The sequence below is a fragment of the Ceratotherium simum genome, chromosome X (assembly GCF_057802395.1).
Source record: "Ceratotherium simum simum isolate JZ-2026a chromosome X, ASM5780239v1, whole genome shotgun sequence".
Lineage (NCBI taxonomy): Eukaryota > Metazoa > Chordata > Mammalia > Perissodactyla > Rhinocerotidae > Ceratotherium > Ceratotherium simum.
In genome coordinates this window covers 117,294,913-117,314,974 of record NC_141940.1, presented here as the reverse complement: position 1 = coordinate 117,314,974, position 20,062 = coordinate 117,294,913, and the positions used below count along the sequence as shown (strand labels likewise).

The 20,062-nt window shown below is 43.2% G+C and overlaps 2 protein-coding genes across 5 annotated transcripts in view; one reads left to right on the top strand and one right to left on the bottom strand.

Moving 5' to 3' along the window:
- PIR (pirin) overlaps positions 1–8,221 on the bottom strand; it is a 90,643-nt gene extending 82,422 nt beyond the window's left edge. For 3 of the 4 annotated variants that reach the window (XM_087426388.1, XM_087426390.1, XM_087426391.1), the window contains exons 1-2: positions 7,845–8,032; positions 6,407–6,537 (exon numbers count right to left, since the gene is read on the bottom strand). In XM_087426388.1, coding sequence (XP_087282514.1) covers positions 6,407–6,502 — 96 coding nt within the window. In that variant the 5' untranslated portion in view covers positions 6,503–6,537; positions 7,845–8,032. The other variant, XM_014791120.2, reaches the window with a different exon arrangement.
- An 8,747-nt stretch (positions 8,222–16,968) lies between these two features.
- Positions 16,969–20,062, top strand: part of BMX (BMX non-receptor tyrosine kinase) — a 51,551-nt gene continuing 48,457 nt past the window's right edge. The window contains exon 1 of the mRNA XM_004435148.3: positions 16,969–17,109. Coding sequence (XP_004435205.2) covers positions 17,107–17,109 — 3 coding nt within the window. The 5' untranslated portion in view covers positions 16,969–17,106. The remainder of the gene's footprint in view (positions 17,110–20,062) is intronic.

The window sequence follows — 20,062 nt, the reverse complement described above, 5'->3', positions numbered from 1 at the left end:
CCAAGTCTCAGTCTCTTCACTTTAAAATGTGGACTATGACCCAGGTAAAGCTGGGCCACTTCGTAGCCCATCTCAGCCCAGTGTTTCATCCAGTCCAATCTGAAAAAGTAACTGAAAAACAAAATATTTATTGAATTCTCTCAAAAATGCCAAAGGGGGCTTCAACTTAAAGATATGTTTAAAATCCCCCTTACTCACTTCCAATATATATGTCTCCAGTATTTTCATCTTCTCACACTCTAACTGTTCAAATCTCCTCAAACCATCAGGAGACAGCTTTTTCCGTTTCTCCTTCTCCCCCTCACCTTCTGAAGTTACTCTCTTCTCTTCTACCAGTAACTCTCGGCCCTTCCAGTGAAAAATCAGATCTGGAATCCTTTCAATTTTATCCTGTCACTCATAATTCCATTTCAGCTCAAGGAAATCCCAAGAATGGAACAGGGCTGGGAGGAGAGATTAAAAATTCTCATACTTTATCATACATTTTTTCTTCTCACAGGATAATACGTACCCTGAAGGGTTGGAAACAATGAACGGAGAGCACTCGGTCCAGTGCCTGAAGCACTGTAGGTTCTACATAGATGGGTGATATCTGTTATACTGCACCAGTCCTATAAAGCTCTGAGCCACAACTTCCCCGAGTGCAAAACAAAAGGTTTAGAGCTTTAAGATGGCTTTTTAACTCTACATTATAGTGGTTCTATGGTATTAAAATGTTGGTAAAGATGAGATAAAGAAATATTTATTGCTTCTTGGTATCAGTGAGTTTCATATGAGCAAATATGTCCTGCTGTTAAATAAATTGTGAAAAGAAGAGGTTCCCTCTTCCCAGTCCTACCCTCATCACCATCCACCACCCACAGAAGAGTAGTCACTCATTGTTTGGAAAGTACTATTTGTCATATATTGATCGCACATTCAATCCTTCTGGTCACCAATTCATGATATGTGGACACACACAGGAAGAAACCCAGCACAAGGAAAAGGTTGCAGAAGCCAGGGAGCTAGTTGAGGCAAGAGTCAGAGGGATGAAGCGTTCATCTGGCCAAGGGATGGGGGACATGTGTAAGAGACATTCTTTCTCCAACAAGCAAGAGTTTCTTGCATTAGATTATTGTCCTAAAGTGTTATTTGCAGGCTAGGTATTAGCCTTCATCAGAGTTCCTAATTTTCTCTAAACATCTGGCAAGTATTCAACCACACTGTAAAAGAAACCTGTTATCTATAGACAAGATCTGATTTACATGGGAACTCTGATTTTCTAAAATGTTTTGACTTGGTACCCAACTCATCCACATCTTTCTCTCTCTACATATTAAACTGATGATCTTTCAAAGTTTTTGAACCATATGAGAATTTATATTCCTTCAAACAGTTCAAAATCCTTTAGCCATCAAACTCAGGTGGCAGCTTCCAAGCTATTTCTTTTGATCTCTTGAGAAGGCCAGTCAAAACATGTGGCCACCACCCCTCAAGCCTGTGGCACTCCCTTCATAAAGCTCCAGCAGCCTGGCATTTTATTTAAATCAGGAAGCACTAGAAGTAGCTACCAGGAATGTCAGTTCCATGGGGACAGCGCTGATGTTATGCTTTTTTTATGATGCTCCACTGAATCTAGCATAGTTCTGTGTATATAGAAGGTACTCCACAAACATCCCAGGTGGAACTTGTGTTAGGTCCCTAGCCTCCCTTGGAGCTAGGTGTGGTTATACAACTGAATCTGGCTAATGAGAGGTATGCAGAAGTTGTTGGGGGGCACTTGTAGGGAAATCCCTTATGAACAGAGGATCGACAGCTGGTGTATATCCTTTTGTCTTTCCTCTCTTCCTCCTTTCTGGGCCCAAGGGCAAAAGGTCACTATTGCCCCAACAGCTGTCTTGGGCCATAAGATGATGCCCTAAGAATGTACTAAGAATGATGAACTAAGATAGAATGAGCATGGGTCTCTGATAGGTGTGGAGCCTCCAGGCCCACCCTGGACTGCCCACTTTTGGATTTTCAAAAGAGAAACACAAATCCCTACATCTGCAAACCATTGGTTTTGGAAGATGCTTTCTGTTTTACACAGTTGAACCTACTCCTAACTGATACAAGGACAATAATGCCTGTGGCAGCAGCCTAGAATCAGGTGAGACTCCACCCTCCCAATACCCAACAAAAGGCCAGCCTGTATCAAGACAATATGGCAGCAGCAGAAGGGAGAGGCCCTTCAAAGGTAGACTCCAACAGCTCGGACTACCTCCTGGGCCTACTCAGCCTCTAGACTGCGGCCTGAGGGTAATGGTGAGAAGGCACAAGGAAACTGCCAGCACACAGTCCAGAAGGAGATCTAGATTATAGCCTTGAATGAGCTGTGACTCTATGCCCCTCTACCTTGACTCAATGTCTAGAGACTCTGATAATGGAAAGCCACATCTACAGAGGCTATGTCAACCAGGACCAAGATTAGTCAAGGTTATTTGATGATACTAAGGAACTCATTATTTTTAAGTATGATAATGGGATTGTAATATTTTTTAAAAGTTCTTATCTTTTAGAGACACAAACTGAAATATTTATAAATGAAATGAAATGATTTATTTCAAAATACTTTGAGGGAAGAAATGGATGGAGATCTAGAGGAAACAAGGTTGCCGATTGCCCACGAGTTGATCATTGTGGATGCTGGATACATGGAGATTCATTATACTATTTTCTTTACTTTTCTATGTTTGAAATTCTTCATAATAAAAAAATAAATATGATGGTCCAAAGAAAATCACATTCCACCAAGGAGTGTCTGGTGGAAGGGGGAGTGGGACACAAAGGCAAATGCAGATGAGTAGTGGGTTTCCCTTCTGTTGGGAGCACAGACGAACTACCTGCTAACATCATGCTACACAGTCATCCAAATTCCACCCTGGCTGGCCCGGCCCGCATATAATTGTAATAAAAGGTGTGAGCCAGCCCCACTCCATCTCTTGTTTATCATCACCAAAAGGCTCAGTGAGAGCATTGTAAATTCCTCTACTTCCACATACACTGTCATAAGGAACAAGTCACTTACAGCCACTAATACTAAACACTTTTCAATTGTATGCTAAAATAGCTTGGGCTCCAAGGTTGATGAGATGTTTCTTCGGAGACAAAGCCTTGGTGCAAAAAGTTTGAAAAGTAAGGGCCTTAAAGATAGATTGACGTTTTCCTTCTCTGCTGATTGGAGGGTTAGGGGTCTACCCTTCTGACAAGTTGATAGTGTGCGGAGTGCTAAAAAATATGGTAATAATCTAAATAGCCAAAAGTAGGGCCATGAGTAAGAGAATGATGGTATGCGCATACACTGGAATATGTCGTAGCCATTTAAATGATGTTTACAAAGAATTTATAACAACATGGGAAGTGCTTATGCTACCATGTTAAATGAAAAACTAAGGACACAAAATTGTTTAGTCTGCATAATCCTCATGATGTAAAATATACAACTATATGGACACAAAAGGAAACAGCCTGTCTTAATAGTGATTAAACCAGAGTGATGGCATTAGGACCGATTCCCATCCATTTACTTTTCCTTAGGGTAGAGGCAGACCTTGGACATGGGAGACCCTCTGATTAGTAGAATGTAGGGGTCTTTAACGCACAGGCTTTCAGCCAGGGATTCTTAACTGGGCACCATGGATAGAATTCAGAGGAATTGTAAACTTCGAATCGAAAAAATTTACCTCTTTATTTTCACTAACCTCTAACTGGAAATTTTTTTCTTCTAGATTTTTTTTATAGTAAAATATACATAACATAAAATTTACCATTTTAACGATTTTTAAGTATACAGTTCAGTGGCATTAAGTATATTCACATTGGTGTGCAACAGTCACCACCAGCCATCTCCAGACCGAAATTTAACATTTGCTTCAATTATGAATGTAGTCAAAGAACCACAGTAAATTACCAGGACCTGTGACTTTGTCACCAATAGAAATCAAAGCTATTTTCATATCACATTACCGTTGTTGTGGGTAAACTGAACTACTGTTCATGCTCCTCACAGCTTGGAAATTAGGTAGTCATGAGAACTGCCACCAAGTCTTGTTATTTAATGTAAAATTACTAGATTATGAATTTGTTTTGTAATATTTTGCTAACCGTATTTCAGTATACAAGTTTTCCTTCGTAATCCTATGTATTTTACGAATTTAAAAAATATCATTCCGAGAAGGAATTGATAGGTTTCACCAGACCGCCAAAGAGGTTCACAAGACAAAAAAAATTAAGAAACCCTCAGCAGATGTGTTCCTGACAGATGGAGTAATTAAAGTATTAGCTATCCTCAACATACAATAATGGGTTTACTGACGGGTGTCCGAATTCTTTACAATTGTTCTGTTAGTTATGTGGCCTGGTAGAACATGACACCACAACCATCTGCATCTCCCCAAAATCCACTATGCATTTAGTCCCTAGAATAATCCTGTTTGTGTGCATCCCTTTGGAAAACAATGTTTGATGGACCTGAAAAGACACTCACTGGTGAATAGGAAGATAAAGGCGGAAAGATTATGAGAATATCAGAGCAGACTTTAAGGAGAGGAACAAACCAACCTCACTTTTCAAAAAGAATCCATTTCCCTCATACACTTGTTCTTTTATTCAAAAATATTTTTTTTGGAAGCTGCTCAACATCACTAATCAGGGAGATGCAAATCAAAACCACAATGAGGTATCACCTCCCGCCTGTTAGAAAGGCCATTATCAAAAAGACAAGAAATAACAAATGTTGGCAAGGATGTGGAGAAAAGGCAACCCTTATGCATTGTCAGTGGGAATGTAAATTGGTGCAGCCACTATGGAAAACAATATGGCGGTTCCTGAAAAAATTGAAAATAGAACAGAAGTCAAAATATAATGATGTACACCTGAAATTTATATAATGTTATAAACCAAAGTGACCTCAATAAAAAAATTAAAAATAGAACTACCCCATATGATCCAGCAACCCCACTTCTGGGTATTGATCCAAAGAAAATGAAAACACTAACTTGAAAAGATACCTGCACCCTAATGTTCATTGCAGCATTATTTACAATAACCAAGACATAGAAACAACCCAAGTGTCCACCAACAGATGAATGGATAAAGAAAATGTGGTGTATATATATATATATATATATATACACACACACAATGAAATATTATTCAGCCATAAATAAGAATGAAATCTCACCATTTGCAACAACATGGATGGACCTTGAGGGTGTTATGCTAAGTGAAATAAGTCAGACTGAGAAAGACAAATATAGTATGATCTCACTTACATGTAGAATCTAAAACACACACACACACACACAAGCTCATAGATACAGAGAACAGACTGGTGGTTGCCAGAGGCGGGGGGGTGGGGAGTGAGCAAAATGGGTGAAGGGGGTCAAAAGGTACAAATTTCGATTATAAAATAAATAAGTCCTGGGGATGTAATGTACAGCAAGGGGACTATAGTTAATAATACTATACTGTATATTTGAAAGTTGCTAAGAGAGTAAATCTTAAAAGTTCCCATCACAAGAAAAAAAAAATCTGTAACTATGTGTGGTGATGGATGGTAACTAGACTTATTGTGCTGATCATTTTGCAATATATACAAATATTGAATCATTACGTTGTACACCTGAAACTAATATAACATTATATGTCAATCATACCTCAATAAAAAAAATTATTTTTTTAGAATCTGGTATGGTGCTGGGCGCTGTATTCCTTGGGCTATAACCACCATTTGCTACCTTTCTGGGCATTTAAGATTTTCTTTTCCGCAAGTCCTGTGTCTCCTGTAATTTTCAAATAAAACTACTCTCTAAGGTTGAAAGACGTCTACCTGACTACAATAGCCCTCTCTGAGAGAAGCTCCCACTTCCCCCCCACCACCACAAGAAGTCCACAGAGTTGGGTCTCAGCGGCCTCACTATGGACCCAAATCCCTGGCAACAGCTGACTGGCCAAGAGTAGAGACCTGACCCAAGCCAAGCCATTCAGATCTCTCTCCTGGGAATCTGGAATTGGGACCCAGAGTTACTCCCTAGTGCTGTGACCTGTGGCCATGTAAACATGGGGGTATAAGGTGGGCATGTTGGCAATGTGCATGCTGAGGCTGATAGATCAACCCAGGATAGGACGTGGGTGTGCAGCGAGGTGCAGAGATACTTCAGCTATACCTTCTGCCCAGGACCTCTGAATCCACATCATAGAAACCCCCTCTGGGCTGGGGCTGGTCCTGGTCTGAGGGGGACCCCAATTGCTAAGTTTAGAGTTGGCCCCTATGGTACCCCACAGGGCAGCTCATGACCATCCCGGGCCCTCTCTTCCCAAGTTTATCCTCAGTGTCCCACGAGTCCCTTCTGCAAAGAAGCACGAAAGAGCCACCCAACCAGAGTACCTCGGGTCTGCCAATGCTTCTGCGGACCCGCGCTCCAACCCCTTCCGACTGCTCCCTGCTGAGCACTGAGAGAGTAACCTTCTTGGAGGATGCCATGTCGAACTCCAGAAAGAGAGTGTTCTGCTGCTGAGCTGTAGAGGATGGAGGGCAAAAGGAGGGACAACAAAGAGAGAAGTCATAAAAGAGGGCCCATCCAAGGACTACAAGATAAAGGATATTAAATTCAGACCTGCCCAAAATATTAACAGCTATAATTTATTGATTGCTTACCACATAGACCTGGGGTAGGTGATTTAAAACAATGATGATGATGGTGAACATGTATGGCTACTTACTAGGTTCCCAGTCCCAGTAATTATTTACAATGGTTCTCTCATGTGATCCTGCAGCCATCTTGTACAACGTTTAGCGGTGACAGCTCTGTTGGGCACTAAGAACCTCTGAGTGCTTTATCTGCTTTACCTGAAATCTCTCAGCCTTCCCCCCAACCCCACGCTGCCCCATGACGTAGGTGCTACCAGTGAGGCTGCGAGTGGAGATTTGTGTGCTGACATAGGGAACATGGAGAAAAACCAAGAGGTCTGAGACTCTCAGCAGAACATGCCAAAGATCTTGGCATTGAAAGGGATTTTTGAAGGTCAACCAATTCAAAGACCTATCTATCCCTGAAGTTCAGGGCCAACTTTAGAGGTAAGAAATCTTTGAGCTTTCTCATGAAGTCTTCGAGAACATAGAGAACTCACAGAGGAGGTGCCGTTGACAATGCATCCCATATTCCAGGACCATCTATACCCCAGGTTTATTATTCCAAAGTGTTTCCTCCTTGCGGGTCTAAGTTTTACTCAATGGGATATTACAGAACAAGTAGAACCAACCCCTTTTCCACTTCAGATGCTTGCAGACAGTACGCCCAATCCCTAAAGCGCTTCTTCAGGTGAAATATAATCCGTTCCTTCAAAGTTTCCTACTCAAACCAAGAGAAATGCCTTAGCAAGAAGCACAGACTCTGGAGCCGGACAGCCCGGGGTTTGCATCCCAGTTGCACCACATACCAGCTGTGTGACCTGAGGCCATTCGCTAAGCTGCCCAGTTTTTCCATCTGTAATAAACGGGTAATAAGACTGCCTGCCTCAAAGGGCTGTAGTCAGTGCTCTAAGAATGTTAGCTGCTATTCATCAGAGCATTCTACTGGGCAATGCGCTCCAGTCAGCCAAGGCCATTCAAAACGTGCCCTCCCAGGAGCAGGGATCAATAAATATTTATTGGGTGCTAGACTGTGGGGCACAGAAATGAGCTTAATCCTCAGAGGCGTACAGAACTGGCATCACTTACAGACAAGCAACTAGAATGTATATTACCCCTATGTGGACTATTTCTGGGTCCTACCACACTCCTACAATTAAATTCTGTGCACGTGAACAACTGATGAGGTACTTACCAGATAGATCGCAGCGCTTTGCAGAAGGAAAAGCCGTTTACCACTTGCACTAAATGTCAGAGTACTATTTAAGCATCTCTTGTCATCTCCCTAGGAGACTCCTCTAGGAGTCTAAAGGGGGATGGGGAAGGCGGGGTGCTGCTACCTGATCGGCAGCACCCCCCAGCCCACCCCCGCGGGCGCCCAGTACTCACGCGGCGGGCAGGGCGGCCTGTGACAAGCGCCTGGCGGCAGCGGGAGCCTGGGCGGCGACGGGGGGCGCGGGGAGGGCCGGCGGGGAGGGCGCCGGTCCAGCTGCCTCACCGTGACTCAGCGCTTCCAGGCCGCGGCCGCAGGGAGGCGGGAGGCGAGAGGCGGTGGGTCTCGGGGACCGTGGGCGGGAGCGACACGCCTTTATTTACACGCCACCGTGCGGATCCTCTCGCTCCGCCCGCCGCCTCTCCCTCGCCTGCTCTGCTGCCCTTTGGCCTCTACGCCCCTCCCGCCGGGAGAGGCGGGAGGGAAGAGCACCCGGGAAAGCGTTTGGGGGGCCCGCTAGGCCTTGAAGGGGGTGTGTAGTCCTTGCAGGTGCTCTGATAAGAGCGAAGATCCAAGTCGCCCTCGTAAGAAAACTGTCTTTAACTGGAGCCTGCTTGTCACGCAACCCGCGGAGCTTGGCTGCTCCGGTTCGAATCCTGCCTCCACCACTTGTTAGCTGTGTGACCTTGGGCTGGTGGCTCAGCCTCTCTGTGCTTCTGGTTCCAATACAGTAAAATGGCGACGGTGACAATACAGAGGGCCCCGACTTAACGATGGTTCGACTTATGATTTTTCGACCTTAGGATAGTGTGAAAGTGATATGCACTCAGTAGAAACTACTTCAAATTTTGATCATTTCCTGGGCTAGCAATATGTGGTACCATACTCTCTGGTGATGCTGGATAGTAGCAGCCGGCTGCAACTCCCAGTCAGCCACATGATCACAAAGGTAAACAACGATATACCTAAAACCATTCTGTTTTTCACTTGCAGTACAGTATTCAATCAATTACATGAGATATTCAACACTTTATTATAAAATAGGCTTTATGTTAGATGACTTTGCCCAACTATAGGCTAATGTAAGTGTTCTGAGCACGTTTAAGGTAGGCTTGGCTTGGCTATGATATTCAATGAGTTAGATGTATTAAATGCATTTTCGACTTATGGTATTCAACTTATGATGGGTTTATCAGGCCGGTACCCCCATCATCAGAAATCGAGGAAGCTCTGTAGTACCAACCTCGTTGGATTGTCATGAGAATTAAAGCACTACACAACTGTGTGTTACATAAGCAAATTGCCTGCTGTTTGCCACTTACAATGGGGGGGGGAGGAGTGAGGGAGCCAAGACATTTTTGTTCCTGCCTAGAGAAAAGGCACGCTAGTGGGGACACAACCGGTTAAGAGCTTGCATGTTGCTGGAATGCAGTGGGCAGGCAGAGCATTTTGCCAGGGGCTTGTGGAGTTGCAGAAGCCAGCGAGGGAATCTAGTTCGTTGTTAGGATCTTTAACCAGGAGGTACAGGCATCGCTGTGGGTTTCTGTCCTCTAAACACCAGAAAGCTCCTTGCGTAGTTTTGAGAAAGGAAGGAAAGTGACACCTCTAAAACAGGGTTCAGCACACTTTGTCTGTAAAGGGCCGGATAGTGAATATTTTCAACTCTTGCAGGCCACATGTGTTCCCTGTGGAGACTGCCCCAATGGCCTTTGTAGCAACAAAACAGCCATAGCCATCATGTAAATCAGTGGGCGTGGCTGTTTCAATAAAACTTTGATTATGGATACTGACATTTGAATTCATATAATTTTCACTTGTCATGAAATATTATTCTTCTTTTGATTTTTTTGTTTCAACCACTGCAAAATGTAAAAAGCATTGTTAACTCACAGGCTGTAAAAACTAGGCAGTGGGCCAGACTTGGCTGCAGGCCAATTTACAAACCCCTGCTCAAAAAGAACAGATTAGTTGAGGAACAAGGACTTTCCCCTGGATTCCTTATGTGTCAGTCGGGCTCAATTCCCCCCTCGTCACCTTACTCAGATGATTCAAGGCTAAATGAAACAATACACGTGAACATTGAAAGTGCCATGGAATAATAAAGTATGGTTGCTTATCATCATCATACTTACTTCTGCAACTGTCTCCAAATAAAATAGAAGCATGGACTCTCTGCCTGGCACTTTGCTTCTGCATTCCCTGCCAAAAAGTTCACCATTTAGCCGGTTACCTGAGCCTGGAACTCAGGCTCTCGCCATCACTCTTCCACCTTGAAATCCTGTGGATTCTGCTCCTAGTCTCTCTTAAATATATTCAGTCCTTCCCATTTTGACTGCCACCATCCATCTTCTCTGATAGCCACCCCACTCTTCCTGCCTTCAGGCTTACCACTGGCCAATCCATTCTCCAAGTCACAGGGAAGCGAAATAAATGCCTAAAACCTTCATTGTCCTCAGGAAAGTCCTGTGATGTCTTCAACCTGGCCTCACCCTCAACATGCTGACACTTGCTCAAGGACAAATACACACACACACACGCACACACACACACACACACACACAGGTACCCCCCTCTTTCCACCATGCTGACCTTCTTTTAGACTCTGGAGGGTGTGTTCTCCCTCTTGTTGGCTTGCTGCACCTCTGTCTGGAACTTTCTTTCTCTCTCCTTGATCTGGCTTATCCCCATTCATCTTGCAGCTCTCAGTTTCCATGTCGCTCCCTCTGGGAAACCTCCCCCGTCTGCCCCTTCAAGTATGGGTGAGATGTTTGATGTGGCAATCATCACAACTACACATTGTTAACCAGAGTCATTGTTTACTATCCTTTGGAAGATTCTATTTTCCTAAGATGGCTCCAACAGTATCTGCCATCACACATGTCTTCTTCTGCAATGTGAGCTTGACACACCCCCCATCACAAGTGGAGTTTACTTCTCTTCCTCTTGAGTCTAGGCAGAGCCTGTGGCTGCTTTGACCAATGCAACACAGTGGAAGTGACACTGTGCTAATTCTGGGCGTGGCTCTAAAATGGCCTGGCAGCTTCTGCTTCCTGCCTCTTGGAAGCCAGCTGCTGTGTAAGAAGACCGATGACTCTGGGACCACCTTTCTGGGAGAAGCCCACACCACATGAAGGAGAGGTAGAAATGCCATATGAGGAGAGACAGAAGCCAAGAACACCGAGCTGCCAGACATATAGACAAAGAAGCCGTCGTGGAAGTGGATCCTCCAGGCCCAGCTGCCCCAGCTGATGCCACCTGGATAAGACATGATCACCCAACTGCATCCTTCCCAACTTCTGGACCCACAGAATTGAGCAAATAAAAATAATGAGCAAATAAAATAGTGAGCGAATAAAAATGGTTGTTTTAAGCCACTCCATTTCCATGTGGTTTGTTTCGTGATAATAGATAAGTGGAAAATATGCCTTTATGTGAGAGGAGAGATGAGGTGGATTTTCAAAGCTCGCTGGGCTAAAGAAAACCTCTCACAAATATTTACCTTTTCAGAAAGCGGATATGTCCATTTAAATGTTATTACCAAGGCAACCAGACATCTAGCAAAATAAGCAATTATTAAAGTAGACTTGAGAGATTAACTGTTGCCTCCCATTGGCCATAGCAGTAAGCTCTGGAGCTCAGGTGCCCTGAAGTCTCCTCTGTTACAATCAGCGTTTACAAGGACAGCTTCCTAATGCAAGAAAACAAGAGAGAAGGGTGTCGCTGTACATTTTCACCCACTTCTATCCTGGGTTTGCGATACTCTTGGGGATGCTTTCAGTTTATCACCTTTTCAGAGCTTCCTCTGGGACTCAGAATCCCTTCCAGCTCTGAAACTGTAACGAGAGTGAGAGCTTCCCTTCCTTCTTGTTTTTAATAAACCAGTCACAGGTAGAAGTTAAGCCAAGGACGTGCATTGTCAGGGCAAGGCAGGGAATTCTACTTGCAGGCCCCTGTGGAGAAAAGAACAGGCCTGGAAAGCCAGAAGACTTAAAATGAGGAAAAACAAAGGTGAGAGAGGGGCAAATTTTTACAAATGGAATATGGGGCATGTAATCTTTCATTATAACAGGGCCTACTTTTGAGATGACAAATGTGACCCTGTGCATGGAGCTTTGAGCACTTTTCACACTGTCATTTGCCATCTAGATGGAGATGTCGACCAGGCAGCTGGATATATGAGTGTGTAGGTACACTATCGATAGCCCTTGGAATCCTGCAAAACATAAAGAAAAATCCACGCTGATATGACAATGAAGAAAGCCTTCCCTAGAAGATTCCAGATAACACCATTATAGTCTGTAAAGATACCCACATTATCAACATATTTGAACTTTTTTTCTCAAAAATTTTATTTTCCTCTTCTGTATGACTTTTCAACTTTCTGCTCAAAGGTATTTTATAGAAATACATGGCCATCTTTCATTTCATCATTTGTATGTTTTTTTCTCCTGCAAGCAATCAACTCAAAAATTCTTTCTTGCAGATTGGTCAGGTTTTGGTAATTTGCCTCCCAGAGCACTGTAGCTGCTGTTCATTAAATGACAAATATCTCTGGAATATTCCATATTAGAGATTCAGACTCACTGAACCCAGGAAATCAATTGGCTCCAAGTCAGGGACTGATTATTATGTAAACATTAGTTTATGAAGGCCATTAATGTGCTGCTGATTGAGGACATCCAAATATGTCCAGAAAAGACGGGTATACGTGACTCCCATTTCCACCCTCGTGAGAGCAATCTGCACAGTCGGTCTGTTCCATCAACCAGGGTTCTGACCCAGAAGCTACATGTGATCAGCTGTTGCATGAAACCCATAACTGTGTTCCTCTCTGTCTTTCCCATGGGTTTTTGGCAGTGTGCCAGAAAAGAACAGCTTGTGATCCTCTCTTTTGAGCCACAGATCTTTCTTAGAATTCATCACAAGCAAAACACTCTTGGCCCTGAAAGGCCGATTCATCTCTGAACCAGGGAAAGGGAGAAATTTAGGTGAATGATTCCCCTAATGCTTACCTCATGTACCCTGATAACCTTTCTCGGTTTTCAGCTTTTATAAGGTTGTGTCTTCTGGCCAAATGAAGGCTGCTTTCAAGATCACAGTATTGGAGTTAAAATAAAAGGCTAATTTGAATTAACCTCTAGTTAATGTTATGTATGCTGAGGTGTTTACAAATGAAGTGTACTGATGTCTGCAACTTACTCTGAATGCACCAAAAATAATAATAACATTGGCAGTAGTAGTAATACCGATAAGGTGGATTGAAAGATGGAGAGAGAGATGGATAAATGGATAGATATATGACAAAGAAAATATAGTAAAAGGTAACTGTAGATTCTAGATGGTGGTATATGGGTGCTCACTGTAAAGTTCTTTTAACTTTTCTGTATTTTGAAATTTTTCGTGATAAAATTTTGGGAAAAATAATTTGAATCAAAGTGGGAATTGTGGCTGGAAGAGTTCCATAAAGATACCCCCTTTGCCTACTTTCTTCACTTTCAACTCTGGCACCTTGTACACTACCATTCAGTGAATGTCTGTTGAATTGAGCTGTTGAACTAAATTCCAAGCTACTAAATCACTTTCACAGCTAGCAGGATTCCTCTAGGGCATGAGTTGGCAAATCTTTTCTGTGAGGGCCAGATGGTAAATATTTGAGACTTTGCAGGCATACAGTCTCTGTTGCAACTACTCTACTCTGCCATTGTAGAATGAAAGGAGCCACACACAATGCCTAACGAATGGTCATGGCTGTGTTCCAATAAATTTTATTTACAAAAACAGGTGGTCATAGTTTGCCAACCCCATCTACACCCCAAATCCTTACCTTCCACTAAAAAACGGGAGTAAAATTGAGAAAATGCCAACATCTCTGTAAAACTTTCATAGGTGTCAGGAAAGGTGGTAACAAAACAGAACAACAAACCTTTCATGTGCACCTCCAGCCCCTACTCACGCATCTCCTTTCATAAGGAACAATGCTATTTGTTCCACCACTGGACTTGAGGTTTAAAATGCAAGCATCCTTAGGAGAGGTGACACATTAACAGTCGATTCCACTAAGTGTAAACTATTACATCAGGTCCCAACCTCCAAGCAGATTATTTTAGTACCAGAAGGAATAAGTGCAGGAGGTGATGGAGTGACGCCCCAATGAAGAGACAAGAGTGGAAAAAGCTCAAGCTGTAGAAAGAAGCTGTTGGAGCCCTTGTGGGCTTACTCTTTAGTGAGGAGAGACAGATATCAACGGTAATAAACAGGGAAATTATGTAGTAGGTTATAAGGTGATATGTGCTATGGAAAAAAGAAAAAGTGGAGCAAACTAAGGAGATTGGGAGTTCTGGGTGAAGTGAGGCTTGTAGTCTTAAACAGGGTGGTCCAAGTAGGGCTCATTAGGAAGATACCATTTTAAAGCAGAGCCTGGAGATGAGGAAATGAACCAGAGAGACATCTGTGACAGTTTGCCAAGCAGAGGAAACCACAGATGCAAAGGCCCTGGGGCAGACGGCACTCAGAATATTGTAGGAGTAGCAAGGAGGCCAGTTTTAGGAGCAGCAAGGTAAAGTAGAAGAATCATAAGATGATGTTAAAGACAGTGCTAGGGAACCAGAAGCGAGAGGACCATTGGAGAGTTCAGATTGGAGAAGTGGTGAGAACTGACTTACATTTCAAAGAATCACTCTGGCTACTCAGTGGAGAATAGACCGCACACAGGAGGCAAGAGTCAGTGAGGGAGAGCAGTCAGGAGGTGAGAGCAGTATTCCAGGTGAGGGATGGTGGCACTGAGACCAGTAGGTAGCAGCAAAGGTGGTGAAAGTGGCCAAAATGGGGACATGTTCTGAAGATAGGGCTAACTGTATTTTGTGAATGATTGGACGTTGGGTGTGAAGGGAGGGTAAAAGTCAAGGATGAGTCCACGTTCTTTGGCCTGAGAAACTGGAAGGATAGAATTGCTATTAGCTGAGAAGGGGAAGACTGTAGGAGAAGCTAGTTTGAGGGGTTAGTTGGGAGGTCGGTTTTGACATGTTAAGTTTGACATGTCTATTAGATATTCCAAGTATAGATGGACAAGTGGATGGTCAACTACAAGTCTGGAATTCAGGAGTGAGGATCTGAAATTTGGAATCACAAGCATATAGATGGTGTTTAAAACCATGAGTCAAATGAATTTTTTAAAGTGAGAGAAAAATGGAGGTCAGCCAGAAACCAGATCTCTCTCTCTCCCTCCCTTCTCCTCCCCGACTCTCTTTCTCATACACACACACACACACACAAAAAAAAAACCAATGAATCCTATCAGCATCTTTCTTATTATGAAAAGGTAAGATCTACTACTCCCAAGTGAACAAGTTTGTTTACGCCATGAAGTCAAATTATCCCATGCTACATCCTTACAGAAGCTTGTCACATGCTAAAGACTTACATAAACAAGCTTTAGAGAAAATTCCTAAGGGTCTCACTGGGTAGAGGTGACAACACAGACTGTAATTCGAGCAAATTAAATCATGTGATTGAAACAGCAGGTTGCCACAACAAGTTAGAATTAAACTAAAGACATGGAAAATACAGAGCCAAAGAAAGGGTCGGGAGAAGTGGCAGAGGAAGTGAATGAATAGAATAATGAATAACTAAATAAATCTGTGACATTTTGACTTAGAGGAAACCACGCCTCCCAGCTGCCCTTGAGTGTTTCAAGCCCCAAGAAGGGATGGGAATCCCGAGAGATTGTGCCCAGGTGTTTCCAGGTTTCTGCCACTTCCTCCTTCCCCTCCCCTAAATATACTTTTTATTCTAGAATTGATCTTCTGCTGTGCTACCATACATCAACAGTGGAGTTAATACAAATCACCATGTGGGAAAGGAAGTTAATTAGCAGAGTGTAAAATTAACTCATTTGGCCAGGTTGCTGTGCCACTGTTACACTGCTTCACTCTCACTTTCTCGAATGACTGCCTACTTTATCCCTAGAGGGTGGAGGGCTATTTGGAACCCATCAGTGACTTATTTGCTATTGGGATCTATTCTCCCCTCTTTTGAATTCTTCTGAAGGATTCTTTGGCCTTCCCAAAATTCCAGTTTCAAACAGAAATATAAAAAATATCTCTGTCAGTTATTTTTCACACACTCTGCTGTAATTAAACCTTTACTTGTGGTTCTTCCTTCACCAGATATAAGCCCCCTGAAGATGTGGGCTGCCTCTGCTCTGTTGACTACTGTGTCTCCGGCCCCTAACAGAATGCTTATCCCACATGGTATGTTCTCAATAAGACTTGAATGAATGAACAGAAATGATGCTAATCCTGTGTCCACTCAAAAGAATACCTCTTTGAAAGTCAGTAGCTACACTCCCCTCTGCCAACTCAAGGTTTCATCACACCATAGATGTTTACAAATAAGTTAAGGCAGCCAACAATTTATAAGTTAATAGAAGAGTGTCAATGCATGCTAAAAGGATGATTCATTTTCTCGGCTGTCCATAGCAGAGCCTAAAATAAGGCATTAGACTTATTATATATGGGCAGCCAGTATGCACCAGAGAAAATGGTGCAAGCAGTAAAGCCAAAAGTTGTGATGTTGTATTAATGATGTCAAGTGACAATCACACTTTTTCATGGCAATCTTGATGCGCAGTACATTAGCAAAACTGTTCTCTTTTCCATTTCTGGATTTCTTAATAATTTAAGTTGTGGAAATGTGCTCCTTTTCGGTCATATTAACTGTCCTTCTCTCTCATATATTCTCCGACCTCCCTTTCTCCAGTGTTGAGCTGAAATTTTCATTGCTGATTCTCTGTGCACTTTGGCGTTACCTCATGGTTTCCTGCCTTGAGCGAGAGAAGTCAGCATCAGAAGTGGGGTTTTGCAGAGATATTTTCTTGTCCTTCCCAGCACAGAGCTCTCTAAACAAAGGCAGGGTTATCACATGTACCCGACAGCTGCCTGGGAAAAGCAGGAGCTGTAGTTATCAAAGTTGGAACCTTTCTGAAATATGCTTTGTCTCCGTTTTTGTTGCATTCAATCAGATCAACAAGTGTTGGCTAAGTTTGAGCGTGGTTTCCTGTGGGATTGTGTAAGGCCTTGCAGGACAATAAACGTTTTGGGGGCACTGAGTAACGTAGCCATTTCTGACCCAGCAGCCGGGAAAATGTGAGACAATTCACCGCTGCTGGAAGGAGGACAGTGGGGCTGTGTTCCTGCGAGGGCAGATTAACTTTACCTCCGTGGACCTGGCGGCGGAACAAGCCAAAATGGTGCGTTTAAACGGCAGGTGGCTACGCAATATCATATCCTACAGGAAAATAGATTCGGATCCGGGTGTGGTAGAGCCTGAAGTTCACAAAATTTGGGGAGCCTGCTTTAAGAAAAATACTAAAAAATCATGAATATGAAATCGCTGGGGCTCCTCTGGGACTTTGGATGGGACCGTGTAATTTGGGGGGCTGCTATAGTTTCACAGTAAATTACCCCCCAGCTCAAAATCTCGTTCAGGGAAGCTGTCGGGTTGTGTGTACATCATCATCAGCTCGATGTAGTTTTGCGTCGTTTCCTCTGCTGATTTCCATACTATTCTTTAGACATTGGCTTTTCATATTGGCTTCATAACTGCTTCCAAAAAGACAAAGAAATGTTAGTCATACCTTCTTTTATTTATCTGTGTTTTTATGATGTTATTTTAGCTACAAATATTTGTTCTTAGGTTCCTGAAGTCTCCCTAAATTGGGAGCTTGGGGGTATTTTAGATAGAGATAGAAAGATGGAAAGGAGGTGAACCAGACAGCCGCAGCCACATCCATATAATTTTGAAAGTTCCTGTGGACCATGATGATTTCATTGGATTTAAAAAGTAGTACAACTATAATGTGGTCTAGGTCAGTGCTTTTCAAACTCTCATGTGCACTGGGATCACCTGGGGATCTGGCTAAAACGCAGATTCTGATGCTCTAGGTGTGTGCCAGGGCCCGAGACTCTGCATTTCTAACAAACTCCCAGGGGATGCTGATGCTGCTGGTCCATGGACCACACTTTGAGTAACATCCATGTATTGATTTGTAAGAAATCTACTGGCGCAAATGCACAGTCAATAGGGCTGGTTCAGCCTGATTTTAAGGTAACCAGTCCCAGGACTGAAAACTTGTGATAGACCTGCGAGCAGGTGCTTGTTGACTGGAGAATACGTGTGGAGTCCTCTCCTTAGCTCCTATCCCCAGGAGCTGGGGGAAGGGGGATGAGGACTGAAATTTTATCATTGAGGATCATTTTGTTGTCTTAAGTTTTTAAACTTTGTTATGGTTTTTTTTTAAAACTCTACCTACGGAGTGATGAGGGGAAGGGGTACAGGATTCGGGAACATCTACTGGGGTGCTAGGCATCGTACCGCCATTTTCTCTTGACTCCTCATAACCCTTTGAGGTGGTTATTGTTTCACTCCCTTTACAGATGGGGAAGCTGAGGTTTAGCAGGGTTAAGTAATATGCCAGGTTGCACAGAGACAGAGCAGGGATTGGAACCCACCAGCTTGGTGCTTTCGCCCACACCAACCTGTATCGCCTAAGCGGTGTTATGTGTTAAGCTAATTCAGCATAAGGTATTAAGACGTGCCTTTATCACTTTTTGCTTTTTTCCTAAGGAGGGTGCCCAGAGGAGTGCCCTCGGCAAAGGGGAGGGAGCAGAAGGAAAGACATTGCTGAAAAGAAGGAAGGGCTTATAAAAGCTCTATCGGGCACTGAAGATGAATTTCACACCTCAAGCAAATTTTAGTTCCAACAGGAATGGGTTTGGAATTCTCACATTCTTTGTGCCAAATGGCCTTCCCAAATGTCTGGTTTTCATAAATTTATTTTGGAGCAATTAAGGTAAGGTGTTTCAAAATGTTAAGAATTTGAGTGTCAATGTCAAAGGATTTCTGTCCATATCATGCCAAGATCAATTGTAACTTTCTCTCTCCTGCATAACATCAAGTGAGGTTGGGATTTGTCAGGTTCTTTGGAGCCGGTATTTGTCTTTGGCCAGCATCTTAAGAGATATTTTTGAACCACTTTGCCTGTTTCTGAGTTCAGCTTTTTGTTCCTGTTTAACTTGCCAGGAAGATAAACTTAGCAGGAAGATAAACAGGCCCGGCCTTGGGCAAATATTTGAAGATCAAGTTTGTCACAGGTCCTCCATTTTCCCTTTCTGAGCCCTCCCATCCCCCGTCAGCACTTGGTGCATCTGCACATTCCTTCTTGCCTACCCCCCTCCACTGCCCTCCCACAACATGTATTATTATAATATTTTGACACCTATCAAACTCTTTAGCTAAATGCTATGTAAAGTAAGAGAAGATAACTAAATCAAGTGGGACATCTCTCAATTCTAAAAAAATAAAGCTTTAAAGGTGCCATCCTGACCCAGGCAGGGAATTTACTTTTTGGTTGGGGGAACTATCCAGTGGCCCCGTTTAACTATATATACCTTTCTCCCTTCCTTTCCTGCCTCCTACTCCTCCTTCTGCACCACTTAGAATTTATTCCAACTTTTGAGGGTTGTATGTGCTTGCCTATTTTCAAATGTGGACTAGAGTTTTGCTATTTAACACTGCCTTGGAGGTTCCTGCTGAAAGGTTATTTGTAGGTCACATCTTTCTGATATTTCCAATAAAAGGTCCTTTGCATGGGTCTGGTAAGACTCAAATCGATGCCCAGTTCTACCAGACAGCATGCCTCAGCAAGGCTGTAATATGTTTAGCTGAACATATAGATCTCTTTTAGTCTATTTATTGCCATGATGATGTGGACAGTGCCCCAAGCAGGGCACTAGAAATCTGCTCCCTGGGCTGTGTCTCTTAGGTCACAGCTTTGCAGTTCTGGCTAAGTCACTTAGGCAGCTGGGGCTCAATATTGCATCTATAAAATGACTTCTAGGCTTCCTACCAGCTTTGATATCCTATGGCTGCCTTCCTATATTTAGGTTAGAGGCTTCTCTGAGGAGGAGAGTTACACAGCCGGCACGTCCCTCTGTAACATTAGCATCATGGGCAATAATATGGTCTGTGGAGTTAGGCTGCCTGGATTCAAATCCCAGCTCCACACAGTAGCAGTGTGGCCTGGGCAATTAGCTTGTCTATGGCAGCTTCATCAGCTGTAAGCAGGGAACGATGTTGCATCCTACCCCATAGGGTGACTTTGTTACAACTTACCTCATAGGATAGGGGTGTTATGGACTGCC